Source organism: Lissotriton helveticus, chromosome 2_1, assembly GCF_964261635.1.
Source record: "Lissotriton helveticus chromosome 2_1, aLisHel1.1, whole genome shotgun sequence".
NCBI lineage: Eukaryota > Metazoa > Chordata > Amphibia > Caudata > Salamandridae > Lissotriton > Lissotriton helveticus.
Window position 1 is genome coordinate 536,248,839 of NC_136059.1, and position 17,914 is coordinate 536,266,752.

Sequence of the window (17,914 nt, forward strand, 5' to 3'; positions counted from 1 at the left end):
CTTTATCATTTTAATTAGTAAAGCTCCCACATACATATGCAGCATAGATTGACTATACATTTGTGCATACCCAAAATAGAAACCGTGTAGTACTGGAGACAAGTCTGATTCACTGTGGTAAAAGTTATATGTACGCAGTTTAACCATCAATAAATCTTTAAGTTCAAGCTGTATTTCATTTAAACCAGGAAGAGACTGTGTGCGACTAGTGTGAATTGCAGACAAATGTTGCAAAAAGGTTGCAGCTTAAATCAAATGACAAAATATGTTGGAATATCTAAAACTTATCCATGCAATACATTATTCACCTTTGAATTTCTGTGCATGTGCTGATTGATGTTAGAGTAGTCATGCAGTGCTAATGACAATTATAGAAACTGAAGATTCATGAGATGCAGATATTGATTTCCAGATGTTCAGGGAACATTCTGCTGAGATATTATACATTGTTGATGGAGATCTAATGTGTTGGTGGCTTATTTCCAAAAGGTTCAAGTTGCAGTATGGCTGTAAGCATTATTCCGATGGTGTACACCATTTTGCTTGTTTCAGGAATAGGTGTAAGCTATTTTTACAAACTGCAGAGGGTTGTATGTAGGACCACCTGGTTATTCCTATCTTATTAGTGGCTAAAGCATACATGTGAAGAAGCTGCCTTACAATTCTATATCTGATGAGGTATCTAGGAGGTACAACTAATTAAGGTAAGTAATGACCAAACCTTTTTGAACACTGTTCAATGTTTAATAAATTGCTGATCGCATTAATATCTACAGAGACGTTAACGGGGTAATTCACAAAGATAACATCCACTGGTGAGTAATTTACATGTCTAAGTTTACTAATAAATACATTGCTGATCCCATTAAAGTCTACAGAGATATTACTTTTCTTACATGCCTATATACCAGTAAAAAGAGCATGAATGTGGGTGATTTCACAGATATGGTTCATGTTCTCCATATATTTCAAAATGCATGCAACACTACAGAGGTTATAGAAAAGCGTATTGCAAACTGTAACATTCATTTGATGTCATCAGTGAAGTCATTTGAGATCTCATCAATGATATCGTCAATTATGTCATTTAAAATGTTATAAGTTATGTAATAAGCCGTGCATGGCATATTGAATTCGCTGTATAACTGGAGAAGTTCTGTTTAAAAAAAAAAAGTTTTTAAATGTAACACAAAACCATAATGTTACTTTAAAATCAACAAACCAACTGCACTCAGACTTCTGCCATGCACAGCTGGGGGTGTACCAGGCACAATCCCCACTGGTGCCCAACCCACAGCCGCCTGTCGTCCATGGTCAGTGTGCTGCCCCCCTTCTGCATGCCTTCCTTTCTCCCAAAAACTATGGAAAAAATGGGACAATGAATTCTAAGTGTAATGAAGCGTCCGTGCTTTGGTCAGTAGGGTCATGGCAATGGGAACATGGATACATTTTGTTATCTTGTCATTTTGCTAGACTGCAAAATGAATTGGAACCCATTGATGAGTACACATGTACAGTCTTTTAATAGGATAGCACATTGTATTGACGCATTCTCTAGGCGCTTAGGTTATGTTAATATTAAATCTATGTTGGACCTCTATAAGGCTAAATGTGTGTCAACAGTGCCATTTGGTGCTGCGATATGGGGATATAAGCATCGTCAGCCTCCACAAGTTGCAGAGAAAAAATTCTTCAGGAGGATTTTGAGTATTCCCCAGAGTGTTCCTTCAGAGATTGTGCATGATGAATTGGGTGCAGGTTTTATTTCTGATTATATCCAAATTAGCTCCATAATATTGGAGTGTTCACTTTGGCTGAAAAGTCATTTTGAATTCAATAGGAAGATCTTAAGAGATTGCCTGGGTCTGGAACATTGACTTCGGCTACCAGGGGTGCAATATTTTGGGGGCCTTCTCTACTGTATCTTCAATTTTTAGATCGTTTTATTGTTTGTTTTAACTTAGCATGGCTTCTAGCGAGGTGTTTTATTCTGATTCATTAAGTCAAATAATTTTGTTTTTAAAGGACTTAAACTGATGTTATTGAAATGTTTTTATCAATGTACTTTTATGATTTACTGAGATAAATTGAATAAAGTTATTTTGACTTGACGACTCTCATATTAGAGCTCTTCTATAATGAGATTGCTGCCATAATTTGTTGCCCCACTACATGGCGCCAAAGGGACAAGTGGATGTTGTTACAGGACAAGTAGATTTATGAAGCAGCCTGCCCCATGGACAAGTAGGTTTTTTATTAGATTCCACACCCCTGATTGAGCACTATAAAAATCTCCAAATAGAATTTTAATATCACATTTTTGCTAGTGTTTGTACTTTTGTTGTAAAGAAGCTCTAAATGAAAATTACACAGTTTAACCATCAATAAATGTGGATTCACACAATTGAAAATAGGAATATTTGTCATGTGGAAAGAGAAACATGAGAGAAACGATTACAATTAAATTCCAGGACAAAGTACGACAACTGAATTCAATGTGAAGTGTGAACATGCCTGATGAGAATCCAATGAAAAGAGATCCCCAAATGTGGAAGAGATCAACCTATATCTAAATTAGGTCCACATGTGCTAAGAATTAATGATTTACATGGAGTGTGTGGGTATATGAAATTCCCCAAACCCATTAGAATACGATGTGACATATTTGTAATCTATCATTGATTCTATTCTTATTCGCTGTCCCTTCTCATATAGTATGTTCTGTAACTGAGTTGAAACTTGTATGCTTATATTTTATTATATCTACCCACATATCTGACAAATATTTTTGATTTTCAGGTGAAGAAGGTACTCCTATCATAGACCATGAAGACAAGCTCATTGAGACGTAGGTTTTTTGTGCCTTGCTTCTCTCTTAAAGAAATGTGATGATGCTTCATCTTCCTTCTTTTGCTGCCTTTCAGGATATTGAATTTCTGAATACCAAACAGAATAACTCTGCCACTAGTTACAGCTGCGGCTGAACACCAACCAAGTTAGTTACCTACTAAGGAAGTTATTTATGAGAACTGATTTGTAAGGTTGTTGCATCCTACAAGTGCTCCAAACACACAACCTTCTTCATTTACTGTCTTCACAACACTGCTACAGGTCACCTTCTTAATAAATTCGCATTACGTGGATCTCACTGATCAAAGATGGCACTTTGACACCTCATTTTGCTATCCTTTTCCTGGAATGGGAGGATCATGGCTCTTAAACGCTTACATTTAGTTACCATTTCTTTAGTTATACACATACCTTCTCTAGTTCCCTAAAGAACTCCCTTACCTTTTATTTAATGACTGCAATCAAACTCCTTGTCTAGTGTCTCGAAGACCTAGAACAAAACAGGTTGCATAATTCATTTAATTGTTATTCCTCCAATGAGTCAATTTTTTCTCTGTCATAAACTTTTAATAAATGTATATCTTTCATATAATTATTTCCTGAAATGTGAAGTTTAACACTTGCTTTCTGTTTCGAACTATCATCTGAAGAAGTAATCCCTGTTAAAATCTTTTAGAATTGGCACAGTCAGGTTCCATGTATTTTAAGTATTTCAAGTGTATATTATCACATATTCTACTTACTCTTCAATTCTTGTAGTGGCTTCAGTAGAAGGACAGAGAGAGACCTAAACGTTATCATTCTGAAAATGACCTGTGCAGAAACATCTATCTGCAAATAAACTTCAGTGGTATTCTGTGAAGTGAAAAGCTTAAATTATTAAGTTGATAGTCTCGATATGTAATATTAATTGTAAAATATCATTATAGACGTGTGTACTTTTACAACTTGTTGTGACTAAAGAGTATGTGTTCTGCCTCTGTCCTCTACAAAAACTATGGAAAGTAGCTGGCAATAGCTGATATATCGCTAAATGTGAGAACCAAAAGAGCAAAGTGACAGATTTAGCCCCTAGCAAACAGAGTACAGTCTGTCAGGGTGTCGGAGGACTTACGGTCCACCTCCCAGAGTTCGATGGCGTGCTTGCGGGCCGAGTGGGTGTTGAGTAGGATGCATCTGAGGTGGTTGCGTCCTTTCTCGGTGGGTGGATTGGCGGGTCGGATGCTGGTGAAGCTGCAGTTCCGGCAGGAGAAGGGTCCATGGGTGCGCTTCGGTGGCAGCCCGGAAGCCGGTGTGCGATCGTCCGGTGTTGAGTGCGTGGAGGGTGCTGGCATCGTAGTGGTGATGGGCGTTGTGGTGTTTGCGGGGGCCAGGGGTTATGGCGCTGTCCTCCGACGGGCGCAGATGGGCTTGCCTTAGGCGCGCCTTTGGCGCGCCAGCGGCCGCCATATAAGGTGGAGGTGGGAGGGAGGAGCAGCTGGGAGGCAGGAGTGGGTGACGAATGGGTGAGCAGGGGGGTGGGGCCGCAGGGACGCAGCGGCGGGAAACTGACGAAGGGAGGGGCACAAGGGCAAACAAGAGGGGCACAAAGACAAGGAGGAAAAACTAAGGGGGCAACAGGCAGCAGTACAAATAGACTAAGGGCACAAGTACAGGCAGCAAAAACGAATTAGGCAAGGCAGAGCACAAAAAACGGCAGTACCGCCCTACCGAGGCTGAGAGGGGCCTCGAACCTGCGGCGGCGGTGACAGCAACAGAGGCACACATGTGGAGCTGTGCGGCGAGGGGGGAGCGACCTGCCTGAGGACAGGGTCAAGGGTCATCTCCAAGGCCATCTCTGTGCTCCCCACTTGACTGCTTCCTAAATAAAAATACTGAAAATGACAAACGGAATTTTGTTTTGATTTTTATAAGACTGTCAAGTATCTTAATAACTTCAGAAAGCATCAGCCAGTCCAATCTTTTCAACCATAACCATACTGCACTTTAGTAGTAGTTAGTAGTTTAGCTTTTACACTATTATAGGCTCATCGCAACTAAGAGATTTCACTAAAATGTCAGAATTGACTGAAGGCGTCAGAAGACCGTCACCTGGCAGCTGTTGTTTTGTTAACAATCTACAAAGTAATCTAGTGCTTTTGTATATGCAAACCCTAAACTAAAATGTGTTGGTTTTCCATTTATTGATAAGCAGCTGTAAGCTACTAGCTCAGTCATTTGAAGAAGCTACTTCCGAAATAAATAAGCTCAAGCAGGCACACAAGTGGCAACCTCTTTGAAAAATAGTTTAATGTGCGTCCCCCAAGCTCACTGCAATACCAGCCTCGGTGCTTTACCTATTCGAAGAGTGAAGAAATGACACTGCACCTTTATCCACAGCGTGGCCAGTGGCTGGACTATGGATTTGTGCTGAACTGGACATACCAGACTGGCTGGAATGTGTATGTTCTTCAAGTGTGTGGCTCCCGTTTGGTGAACACAAGCATAGTTATCAAAGGCAGCCTTTCCTTGCAGATATGGTCCGACTTGAAGTGGGAAATTTTGTCTGAAGCTTCAAAGTGTGGAAGTTATTGTCTGGCTTCTTGAGTTCAGCTTAAACTGTGACTGGCAAAGCCATCATATATCTTTTGTTGTGTATGTGAAAATATGTCACCTAGGTGCTTCCCTAAATTCTTCACCTGAAGATGGCCAAAATGTCCTCCTATAGTCACCTTAAACCTACAAATACCCCCAGACAACTAACACTCACCCTCCAGTTTCTAATACGTTTGAGACTGTTTGGGGTTTTCTCCAGGATCGGCAGTAATTCATGCTGAGGTGTAAAGCACCAGGGCTTTAAGTGGGCCGGGTCTGAGCACTGGCAGTTTCTCCCCTCATATCTGACAAATATTTATGATTTTCGGGTGAAGAAGGTACTCCCATCATAGACCATGAAGACAAGCTCATTGAGACGTAGGTTTTTTTGTGCCTTGCTTCTCTCTTAAAGAAATGTGATGATGCTTCATCTTCCTTCTTTTGCTGCCTTTCAGGATATTGAATTTCTGAATACCAAACAGAATAACTCTGCTACTAGTTACAGTATTTGTTGTTCAAATCAAGAGTTCTCAGGTGAGCTATGCTCTACACCCCTTGGTAGGAGACCGACATCTCAACAGTCTGTTCCAGTGCGAACTCGCAAGAATCACAACAAATAATAAAGTAACGAAACCCTCTCCTCTCCCACTCCCCTCCATTCAACTCCTACCCACCCACCCACACCCACCCAGGCATGTCGCTCAATCATCTATGTCTGTGTGGAGAATAGTATCCAGTCATGCAAGGCATCAGGCACAATAATTCCAGTAGGAAGGGATCCAAAAAGGGTAAGCCTCTATGCAATATATGCTTTCAATCCCCAGGCTACGTGCACAGATAGGGCAACGTTTCAACCCCCACACAGGGTTGTACTCATTAAAGGGGTGGTTCGTTATCAGTCAGGTGCTTGAGCAACTCTACTAACACCACCCACGCTCTTGCTATGTCTAGCATTTTTTCTTTGTCTGTTCTCTTTGCCATTTGCAGTCTAAGAATCCCTTCACAATCTGCCCATTTTGTAAATTCCCGCAGTCACCTCGAGAGACATGGGGCACTGGTCGCCTTCCAGTGACTGGTAATTTCTGGTTTAGCCAGGACCAACTCCACGTCTATGAATTTGCTGGTCATTTTATTCCAGGCAGTGTGAGTAAACCAGTTTAGTAGGCAATATCCCGGGGTCAGTGTTCTGTCTATTTCCGTTATGTCGCGTAGCGTAGTCGATACCCCCCCCAGAACCCCTCTCGTAATGGACACTCTCAGAACATATGTAAAAATTCTTCCTTTTCTAAGTTACACCGTGGACATGCTAATCGGGCCCAAAATACTCATTAACCTTGTGCAGGGTGAGATATGCTCTGTGGAGGACAAAAAAATGGATTAGCTGGAATCGCACATTTCTGGAACTTTTTCATGCTCTTTAGACTAGTGTCTCCAACAGCTTCTCATCTATGGGCATCCCAAGGTCTGTCTCCCATTTAAGATGCAGGCTCACCAAGGAACGTCTTATCTCCTGTGTGAGCCGCCTATAAAGGCAAGTGACTGCCTTGATCGTCCCGACCGCCGAACCTACATACTGGCAAGATGAGGAGATCGGCGGTTCTACCATCCCCTTCTTCCAACGCTTACGGATGGCTGCCGTCCGAGCGGCATGTGAGAGAAAGGCCCATCCTGGGAAGCTCGTAACGCTCTAATAAATCATTAAAGGTTAGCTGGGTATTGTCCTCTTAGAGGTCTCCGATAATGGAGATCCCCGCCTCTTCCCAGATCCATAGTCCCTGCCAGTCTCCCCCATGGGGTAGTGACTCGCAAAGCAGCGGAATCTCAGGCGCATATGGGGGTCCCTGCTGGGCTCTTATCTTAGCCCGGTTCCAGCATTGGCGTATCGCCCTCGGATCCATCGGAGGGGAGCCGCTGCAGCTCACGAGAGAAATGTCTCAGATCCGGATCTGTACTCCCTTGGCTCCCATGACCTCATTGCGAAGCCTTCCCTCCATCCATTTTGTGAACCATTGTTGTTGAGCTGCGTGGTAGTAGGCGTGGAAATCAGGCACTGCAAAGCCCTCCTCCCATCTAGGTCTCATCATGGTAGTGAGTGCTACCCTGCGTCTCCCAGAGCCCCATAAAAATCGGGTGATCATGGTGTTAAGTTGGGTAAACAATTTTTGCGGGATTCATGGTGGTAACAAGCCAAAATAATAGAGAAAGCGCGGTATTGTGACCATATTTAGCAGTGCCACCCGTCCTGCCTCTGAGAGCGAGAGAGTCCCCCAGAATTCAAAGTTACTCTTGGTGGCTCGTATCGCCACCTTCCAATAAGTCGGCGGCTGTGTGATAAATACGTACTCCCAGATAAGTCAGACATGTTCTTTCCCATACCACAGCCCACTCCAAATATGACCTAACTCAACAACTAACTAACTAAAAACCTCATGGGCCACTCAACTCACGTTGAAGGCCTACTCCTCCCAAAAAGTGGTGATAACGTTGGGCACTAAACATGACTTTTCACTTTCTCCATTGTTTGTCCTTACAAGTAAAACACTAGTCCATTAGATGAGACAGATTCAGGGATCAATTGAATCTCTTTAGGGGAACGATAACATAAGCTGGTAGTGTTTACTAACAGCATATTGATTATACTTGGGGGACCTTGCTCTATTCGTACTGCCCTTTATGGCAGTTCTTTTCAGAAGTAAGAAAAGTGCTCTTTTTCATGATAAATATGGATAAATCTATACACGAATGCTGGTACAGTATCTCTAGCAGTACAGTAATTTTGCTGCCATTTCTCTGCCGTGAGGCTGCTGACTACAATTTGTTGATTGGGGGCCCATCACATATGTGCTCTGTCAGATAATACCGATGGCATAAATGATTTACTGGTTAATGTTCGTAGACTTGGTGACATACTCATTTCCTTGAAGCCTCGTAACTTGCCTAAGTCTTGATGGCGATAAATGACAACATTCTAATTCCTTTTAGTTAGATTTCCACTCCCCTTGCTAACCGATCTTCTCTCCCTTAGGCTAGTCATCAGCACAGTTACTTTTGATTGAGTACTGCCTCAGTCTTTATTTTTGATTTTATTAGGAACCTAATTCTTTCACTGGTGACTGATTAGTCATACGTTTAGTGGGATATGATTGTTGCTATGATTACTGGGGGTAATCCCCATTACTCTTAGTCCTACTCGTCCTCGCCCCAGTCATCACACATGAGGTATTCCACACGACAGGAAACAAAACAGGAAATGCTTTTAGACTCCACCCACCCTCCTGTCAGGTGCTATAACACACCTCACCACCAGAAGCACATCCTGATGTACCAAGCACCAAAGGCCTGGAAAGGGAGGGCGGGCGGGATGTATGACTGGGTCGAGGACGAGTAGGACTAAGAGTAATGGGGATTACCCCCAGTAATCATAGCATTACCTCTACGTCCCTCGTCCTCGACCCAGTCATCACACATGAGGCATACCAAAGCAACCCCCACAAAGGCCTTTGGCACACCACAAACAGAAACAGACCAGACACCAAGGAGTGCAGCAAGACAGAGTTTAATAATAAACAGAAACAAACAATCAAACAGGTGGGGACCCCCACAGCTTGCAACACTCCAGAACCAAAGTTAGGGGGGCCAGACAGAGCACAATTCAAGCGATAATGTCGCACAAAAGTGGACTCGGACGCCCAGGTCCTCGCCCTACAAATCTCCTCAAGGGGAACTCCATGGAAAGCAGCCCAAGAAGCAGACACACCCCTGGTAGATCTCGCCTGAACCCCCGACAGGCAAGGCAAACCAGAGCCCTGGTATGCCAAAGAGATCACAGCCTTGATCCAGCGACCCAAAGTAAGACGAGAGGCAGCTTTACCCCTACCAGCCAAACCAAAGGTCACGAAGAGGGAGTCAGAAGACCGAAACCCAGCAGAACGTGCAACATAAACAGACAACGCACGCCTCACATCCAAAGAATGGAGCAAGACGTCAGAAGGCGAGGAAGGAGAAGGACAGAGAGAAGGAAGAATCAACTCCTGGGAGGAATGGAAACGGGAACGAACTTTAGGCACCACCGCGTCGTCCAGAAACCTCAAAAAGGGAGGGAACAACGTAATGCCGTAAGCTCGCCCAACCTCCGAGCAGAAGTAACAGCCACCAAAAAGGCCACTTTGAAAGACAGGAATTTCAATTCTACGGACTCCAAAGGCTCAAAGGGAGGGGACTGCAAGGCACCCAAAACCATAAAAAGATCCCAAGGAGGAACCGGAGAGCGGACAGAAGGAGCAGAAAGAGAGAAACTCCGAAACAGACGGCAAACCAACAACCCGTCCGAAGGCAGAAGAGAAGCCGGATCCCGAAAGGCCCGTATAGCAGCCCACTGACCCTTCAAAGTGGACAGTGCATAATGCTTCTGAAAGCCATCCAAAAAAAATTTCAGAACAGAAGAAACATCACAGGAGGCAGGGGATAGGCCCAGGTCAGCACACCAATAAGAAAAGGAAGCCCAGTGCTCGGAATAGGAGGACAGAGTGGACTTCCGACGAGAAGCATGCATCACTGTGATGAGGTGGTCGGGCAAACCCCGGACCTCAAGAGACAGCCGTTCAACCTCCAGACCGCCAATGTGAGAGGAACCAACAGGGAGGGAGACTGGGAACCCAGAGGAGACGGGTAGCGGGGCAGGATCCACGGAGGGCCCACCGCCAGACTCAGCAGCAGAGGAAACCAGGAGCGGCGAGGCCAATATGGGAGAACAGCCACCACCTGAGCCCCCACCCGCTGAACCTTCAGCAAGAAAGCAGGGATCAGAGGAAAGGGGGGAAATGCATAGAGCAACCAAGGAGGCCAAAGGACAGACAAGGCATCCACTCCCCAAGCCCCCGACTCCGGTGTCCTGGAGCAGAACAGGGGAAGCAGGGCATCGGCCCGGGAGGCAAACAGGTCCAGCACAGGAGCCCCGAACCTCCGGCAGAGCAACCGGAAAATCCGAGGGGCGAGACACAGGGAGAGAGAGAGGACGGGAACCTCCGACTCAAGGAATCTGCAACCACGTTGTCCACACGCCGAATGTGCAGAGCCCAACTCGCAATTGCACCCAACGTAGACGAAAGAAGCGAATCCAGTGAGAGCGTCCAGCAGAGACAGCCCCAGGGCGCCCCACACGTGCCCGAACCAGCACACAGGAGGTCAGGAATCCAGGAAGCCACCAAAGACAGGAAGAAACCCACGGGGACCCGAGAAGCCCGCAACCCAGGGCCCCCGCAACCAGGAAAGCACAGGAAGCCCAGCAGCTCGACTTTCAAAATCCCACGGAGGTCCAAGAGCACCCCCAAGGCCCAGCAAAGGAGGAAACCACAGGACAGGCGTAGCAGGTAAGTACCCGGCACTCACCCAAGCGTCACCCATCAGAATTCCATCCGACAGGAAACAAAACAGGATGTGCTTCTGGTGGTGAGGTGTGTTATAGCACCTGACAGGAGGGTGGGTGGAGTCTAAAAGTGTTTCCTGTTTTGTTTCCTGTCGTGTGGAATACCTCATGTGTGATGACTGGGTCAAGGACGAGGGACGTAGAGGTAATGGTATAATACCTCGTCAGAGAGACAATTACTAGTGTAAATTATCTGTAGATTCATATTGTACACATACTTCATTATGTGGGATTGGTGGGGTTAGTTTGCTGTTTATTACCTTTTCCCAGTTTGGAAAGGCAATGGAGAGGAATTACAGGAATAATTCCTCTGTAGTGAAAGAGATTCAAAACCTGCTTTGTCTGCTATGGTAGATGGTTGACAGTTTTTGCACGTCCTTGTTATTTATATGGTATCTGTTCCTTTTACCAACAGAAGTAAAGAATTGGAAAAGGAAATTGAATTTTCAAAAGTTTCACACCAAAACAAAGTGCTGACTTTACAGAGGTAAGTGTGGCTGATTGGAGTAATCTTCAATAATCGTGGGACAAGCTGTTGCTCTAAATCAGAAATGGTATGAAGAATTGCATGTTCATCACTTTAATTATGGTGTATAATTTGCCTCCAGAAATAACATTACTTAAATTTCTGGATTCTGTTTAAAGTGCATTTTTCGCTCTTGTTCATTAATGTTCTTACCGCTGGTGCTTGGAAATTCAAGCGTTAGATTAAGGTTGGCACACAATACATATGTTTACATTGAAGTGGTGGATGCTCATGGATTGCGTTCAGCATGAAAATATATTGACACTAATTTCCAGCAGATTCCATTCAAGAAACTTCAAAGATATCCACCTTGCTGATATTTACTCAAACATGTGGCAGGAGTTTATGTGCACCCCTCCTGTGTACGCCAGCGTGTTTGCTCACCCAGCTAGCTACCTGTCTTTTTAATTGTACCTGGTGCTGTAATTATACATGTGTAAAGATACATATTTACAAGTTTTTTCTAACTCCTACCCTTCAGTTTAATGTTTGTAGGCAGCCATCCGTGCCACTGAACTCTGACCTTAGTAGGAGAAAGAGCATGATTATCCTTTGGTCTCTTGCGTGTGCCTCGGGTCGGTACTAAAGAATTACATTTCTGAAGCTGTAATTGGCTGCTTTCTTGATGCGCCCATTGAAATGCCGTTTTTTGTGGGCTGTAACTCGTGAACGCCGGCCATATTTCTTAGCATGTGTGGCTATTTTTCATCATCTTGGCCTGAACTAGGATTCTCTGGTTCGCAAACAGGTTTTTTTCCAATAACATCCTTTTTCACATACCTGTGTTTTTCCAAGTTATTATTGTGGATTCTTTCAGTTTTCCTTTCCAGTTGAATTGGACGCTTAGTACGTCTTAGTTTTTAGTGGAAACTAATGAGGGTTTATAGACTACCTAACTACGTATGGCTCCTAATGCTTACTCAAGTAGGGAATTTATCACCCTAGGGAAACATACCCCGAAGGCACTATGCAGACAGAAACTTTACCCTGCGGATAATCTCACCTATTGGCAATGTGGCACTTGCAAATTTGGAAGGACCAATAGGTCTCTCCAGAAAGGCATAATGACCTTGTGCCCCCAACAGCTGTCCCTCCTAAAAGTAATTGTCCTGCTATCAGCAATTACACCAACCTGGAAGCGGATCACTAGTACCCCATCCCAGCTAAGTTGCATTTATCTTAATGCACGTTCGATTCCTAAACATGCCTCAGAACTATGGGGCCTCCTAGATGCCACAAAGCTGGATATTTGTTTTATCACTGAATCATGGCTAACCCGGTCCTCCTCCTCTTCCATAGCCATAGCATTCCCTCAAGGCTGCAGCAGAACTAGGTGCGATAGACAGCACAAAAAGGGTAGGGGGTAGCCATAGCGATAAGAAACCCTTCAAGAGTAGACACCCTGGACTCATGCTCTACACCTATGGTGGAAATGATCATCTTTTAACTGAAGGTCCCAACGAACATAACCTGGAAGGGAGCCCTTGTTTATCGCCCTCTGGATGGAAAAAAGGACTTCAGCACCAAGCTGATGGAATGGGTAGCGCCTCATATCATAACATCAGACAACTTCCTGCTTTTAGGAGACTTTAATTATCACATAGGAAATCAAACCGACACTGATACTGAGGCCTACTAGCAGCAATAGGGTCACTCGGTCTCCATCAACTGGTAATAGGCCCACCCATATGGGAGCGCATACATTCAACCTAATCTTCGCAGATGCCATTAAATTAGCGATGGACACTCCTGCCGAGCAGGTATGGACTGACCATTTCGCCATTAACTTCCACATAGAAACTAAAACCCATAAGGAAACCTGCAGCCAAAGAACCAAACTTTCAAGACACTGGAGAAAGTTAGTGCCCTCCGCCTTTCTCCCTATCTTTATCCCTCCTATCGTCACTAGCCATGAATATATCAATCTGGCCCTAACAGCCTTTGAAGACTCCATTGCTCCACCAAAAAGACCTAAACATCGAGGAGAAACCCCCCGGCCCCCTGGTACTCCTAATCTCTAAAGAAGGAGAAAGCCACAGTAAGTAGACTGGAACGCTAATGGAGAAAATCTAAAACCATAGAGGGTAAAAGCTCCTATAAAGCTGCCTTGAGGCCATATCAAAGTACTGTAATTCGGCAAGAAGAACTCGTATAGCAGAGAGAATTATCTCTGCAGAAAGCTCATATAAGGAGCTTTTTAAAATTCTCAAGAAACTTACCAACCCTAGTAGTAGCAATCAAACAATACCGGTGTCACGTTCACATTGCGACAACCACAAGGTTCACTATGAACAAAAATTGAACAGCATGTACAGCTCGTTTACAAACAATGCAGCCTTCATAATCCAGGGACCTCAAGGGGCACTGCAGTCTTGCACCCTGGAATCCTTCAGTCTGATGACAGAGGACCAGGCTCAAGTCGTCTATCTTGCTCACCCCTAATACCGATTTATGTAACCTCGCCCTACAGTTGGCCGCTATCCCTCGCAAATGAAAAACATTGTGTATTAAGAACCTCTTTTTTAAAAAAAAGCCACAGCAGACCCACAGAACCTTGCTAACTATAGACCTATCTCTCCTCTTCCTTTTGTCTCCAAAATTTTAGAGTCTTCAGTAAATGCCCAACTAGTCTCATGCCTTGAATCTAATCATCTGCTGGACCTCTCGCATTCCGGTTTTCGTGCCTCTCATAGCACTGAGGCTGCCCTAGTAGAAGTAACCGATACAATCAAACTGGCACTTGACCAGGGATACTCGACCATGCTTGTACTTCTGGATCTTTCAGCTGCTTATTATACCATCTCCCATTATATCCTAGCACAAAGACTCCGGGAGTTTGGAATCAGGGGTAAAGAGTGGCTGAAGGATTTCCTGTCAGAAAGCACAAACTCGGTCCAGCTGGGTGAGCTTACATCGGCATCCACAATCCTGAATAAGGGGGGTGCCACAGGGCTCAATCTTGAGCCCCATGTGTATGTAGCCCCCTAGCAAGACTTATAAGATCATGTGGATTTGACACCATCTCTTATGCCGATGACACACAACTGGTTATCACCATGGACCAGGACCCAACACTGACCAAATTAAAGAAATGCTTGCTGGCCAGAGCCACATGGATGTCTAACAACTATCTACAGCTGAACATGACTGAAACCGAGATTCTCCTGTTTGGGAAAGCACACACAGCCTGGTCAGCCGACTGGTGGCCATTGGAGCTGGGCCCTCCACCTATCCCCAATAAATATGCAAAGAACCTAGGAGTGCTAATTAATGACAATCTCAACATGAGTGAACATGTCAAATCGGCCTCTAGAACCTGCCTTGACTTCATGCGATTACTTAAAAAGGTCTTTCAATGGACCCCTCTACATGCCAGGAAAACCTTGGTATAGGCATTGATAATGAGTCGCCTGGACTATGGCAATGCCCTTCTGGTGGGTATCAATGAAAGCCTCCTATTCAAGTTACAGATGGTGCAGAACTCTGTTGCTTTCCTGGTCTTGAATCCTCCCCCCAGCGCTCCGTCGGAGCCCGCTCCCCGCTCCGGCTCACGATCAAAAAGCGTGCCCTTTTTAGGTCTCTCGTACCGCGAAAGCGAGACTTATTGTTGCCGGGTAGCTTAGCGAAGTGGGACAGGAGAGGTGCACGAGCGTGGAAACACATTGGAGACATGCACTGTGATAGCGCGCTTTTGGAGACATGAGCTGTGAACGTGTACGGCGGCGTTAGCAGCGTCTGTTCTCGCACTCCCCCGCGCTTTCACTTTCACTCACGCCGATGTGCACGCTCACGGCTTGTTGTTACCGCCCTAGTTATGTCCACTGCCATCGCACTTTTCCCCTCCACTGTCCGTATTTCCATGAAGTGGTGATTATGTTGTGTCTGACTGAAATATGTTCCTTGGCCTCCCTATGGCCTTTACGAGCGTCTGTGTTGATGTTATTCCCGTGGGCCACGCCGCTAGTCACTTCACCTGCACCTCCCCCCCACTGACAGATATGGCGGTGGCTCCCCCCGCACACCCAACCGGTGGGCCAGGTTTAGCCCGGATACTATGAGCTGGAGCGGAGCGGACCATCGGCAAGGGTAACTTCGCAGTAGCGAAGCTGGCGACACACATCGTGACTCGCGCAAAGGTAAGCCCCCTTGCACCCCCACACCCAAAGCTGGACTGCTTCCTACGCAGACCTTCGAATCCCACTTTCCACACCTGCAATGACCATTGCACTTCTTACAGAGGCTTCCCGCTGTAAAGTAGCGATAATGGAATACAGTTGAAGGATAATGTCTGCGTTTCACAAACATCCTGTTATTTGTGCCATACAACGCAGTATGTACCTAAAGAAAATGGATTTGTTCAAAAGAGCTGCCTTGCTCATTTTTTCAATTTTCATAAAATTGAACAGAAATAATTGAAAGTCACATGCAAGGCACCGATTTCTAGCAAGCATAGGAAATGTGAATAGCTTATACCTGGCCGTTTGTTGAAGTCGTAATTTGGAAAAATGTATAGGGAAGTCACAGTTGTAGATGATTTTTTTGTATGATCAATTTAGTTTTTTTTGTATAATCAAGCTAGATTTCCTTAAATCCTTCAACTCTGCAAATGGATTGTGACAGACAGTCAGTTCGAAGACTCTCCCTAAATGTCTCGAGGTCAGAGGTGTTAAAATATTTAAGTAGTTCTATCTAGGCTGTGATTGCAAATAGAAATAATTGGTGTGGCAATAGGATGGGTGTGTAGGTGGAATCTAGAAATGTCAGAATTTTTCATCAGTTATTCTTCTGTTGGCCAGAGCTGGACTGGCCAATCTCCCCAGCAGGCTGCATGTTTGGGGGCTACTTTTAGTGTGGATGGGCCGCCATGACACATGGATGCCCCATGGCCCCATTTCACCCTCAGCCTCCTGAACAGCAAGGCTGGTTTGAATGTTTTTGCAAGGTCTGCTTTTGTTCTCCAGTCCACCCTTGTTGGCCACCTTTATTGCTGAAAACGAGACACATGAACATTCTTCAGGGCATGGGTTGAATTATTAGGCTGTGTCTTGTTTATCAGTAATAATAGCTGGTACTGTTTAATCTGTTAACCTGGTCTCTATTGCTCCTTCAAATCTAGCCAATGATATATTTTAATCAAGTTCCTTGTAGGCACAAGAGCTTTATGCTCCATTTTTCTATGAGTCTGAGTTGTGTGTGTTTTTTAAAAAAATGTAAACATTTGGGGGCACATGCATCATTGGTTTTTGCATTCGCAAACGGTGCGAATCGCAAAATTCGGCCGTTTGCGAATGCAAAAAACATTTTTGGGATGCATCGTTTTTTTTCATTTTTCGCAATTTAAGAAATCGCTATAGCATTTAAGAAATCGCAAATTTTGCGATTTCTTAAATGCTATGCATGATTTTTTTTAAATTGCGAATTCGTAATTAGGAAGGGGAAAATTACCATGAAGTAAACCTTCATGGTAATTTGCGAAAAGTTTTAAAAATGCACAAAAGTGCGTTTTTGAAACTTATATTTTACACACACACATGCCCTTGGGACGTGTGTGAGTAAAATGTACTTACGTGACATTTCAGGGGTGCAGGGGGGGGTCCTTCGGACCCCCCCCCTGCACCCTTGAAATTGCATTCTCATTTTGAGATTCCTTAATTGCGAATTCGCAAAATGAGAATGCCTTCCCATTGATTCCTAGGGGCCTCTAGGCCCATAGGAATCAATGTAATGCGATTCCTTAATTGCGATTCGCAATTAAGGAATCGCAAATAAAGAAAATTAAGGAATCGCAAAAACTTTTGCAATTTCTTGATGCATAGGATTTTGCAATTCCTAAATTGCGATTCCTTAATTTTCGCAATTTAGGAATCGCAAATTCCTACAATGATGCATGTGGCCCTTGGTGTCCGTCGTCATCATTTGCCAACATTTGTTTGCCAACTCCTTAGAGAACTGTGCGTTTTCATGCAGTTCTCAGCTGTTTCCTAGTGGCTATCCTCGTGTTAATTAGATCGCACGTACAAAGGGAAGTAGCTAGAAAATTAAAATATACCCCACTTGAACTATGCCTCTAATTACACAGAGCACGTGAAGCAACCAAACCTAAGCCTCCTTGAGAGACTTCTCTTCACCCTTTCATCACGTCAGTCCATTTAGCCATCTGCCCTTTCACCTTTCCATCTAGTCATCCATTAATCTGGCCACCCCATCACCTTTCCATCCACCAATCCAACCTTCCATCCTTTCATATATATATATCCATCATTCCATTTACCCTTCTATGCTACCTTTTCTTCCTCATTTCCTCATTCTTTTCTTCCTTTCACCCTCCAGTTCTTTCATTTTTGCTCTTACCTATCCTTCTTTTGCCTCACCGTTACTTTTTTTTATCTATCTCCCTCACTTACTTTTTAGGTCTCGCGACCTATCGATGCGCGCATGCGCATCGAGCGGAGCGAGAATTCATGTCGGCAAAATCCTCTTCAAACTAAGGGCTTTCAGCCCGGCGTTTTCTTGCAGTTCACGTGAACATGCACGAGCAT

The 17,914-nt window shown here is 44.5% G+C and overlaps 1 protein-coding gene and 1 long non-coding RNA gene across 3 annotated transcripts in view; one reads left to right on the plus strand and one right to left on the minus strand.

Moving 5' to 3' along the window:
• Positions 1-17,914, plus strand: part of CENPH (centromere protein H) — a 213,946-nt gene that overhangs the window by 33,598 nt on the left and 162,434 nt on the right. The window contains exons 3-4 of the mRNA XM_078675195.1: positions 2,800-2,848; positions 11,265-11,336. Coding sequence (XP_078531321.1) covers positions 2,800-2,848; positions 11,265-11,336 — 121 coding nt within the window. The remainder of the gene's footprint in view (positions 1-2,799; positions 2,849-11,264; positions 11,337-17,914) is intronic.
• LOC144818115 (uncharacterized) overlaps positions 3,306-17,914 on the minus strand; it is a 345,075-nt gene continuing 330,466 nt past the window's right edge. For both annotated transcript variants that reach the window (XR_013607045.1, XR_013607046.1), the window contains exon 4: positions 3,306-3,340. This is a non-coding gene — a long non-coding RNA (uncharacterized LOC144818115). The remainder of the gene's footprint in view (positions 3,341-17,914) is intronic.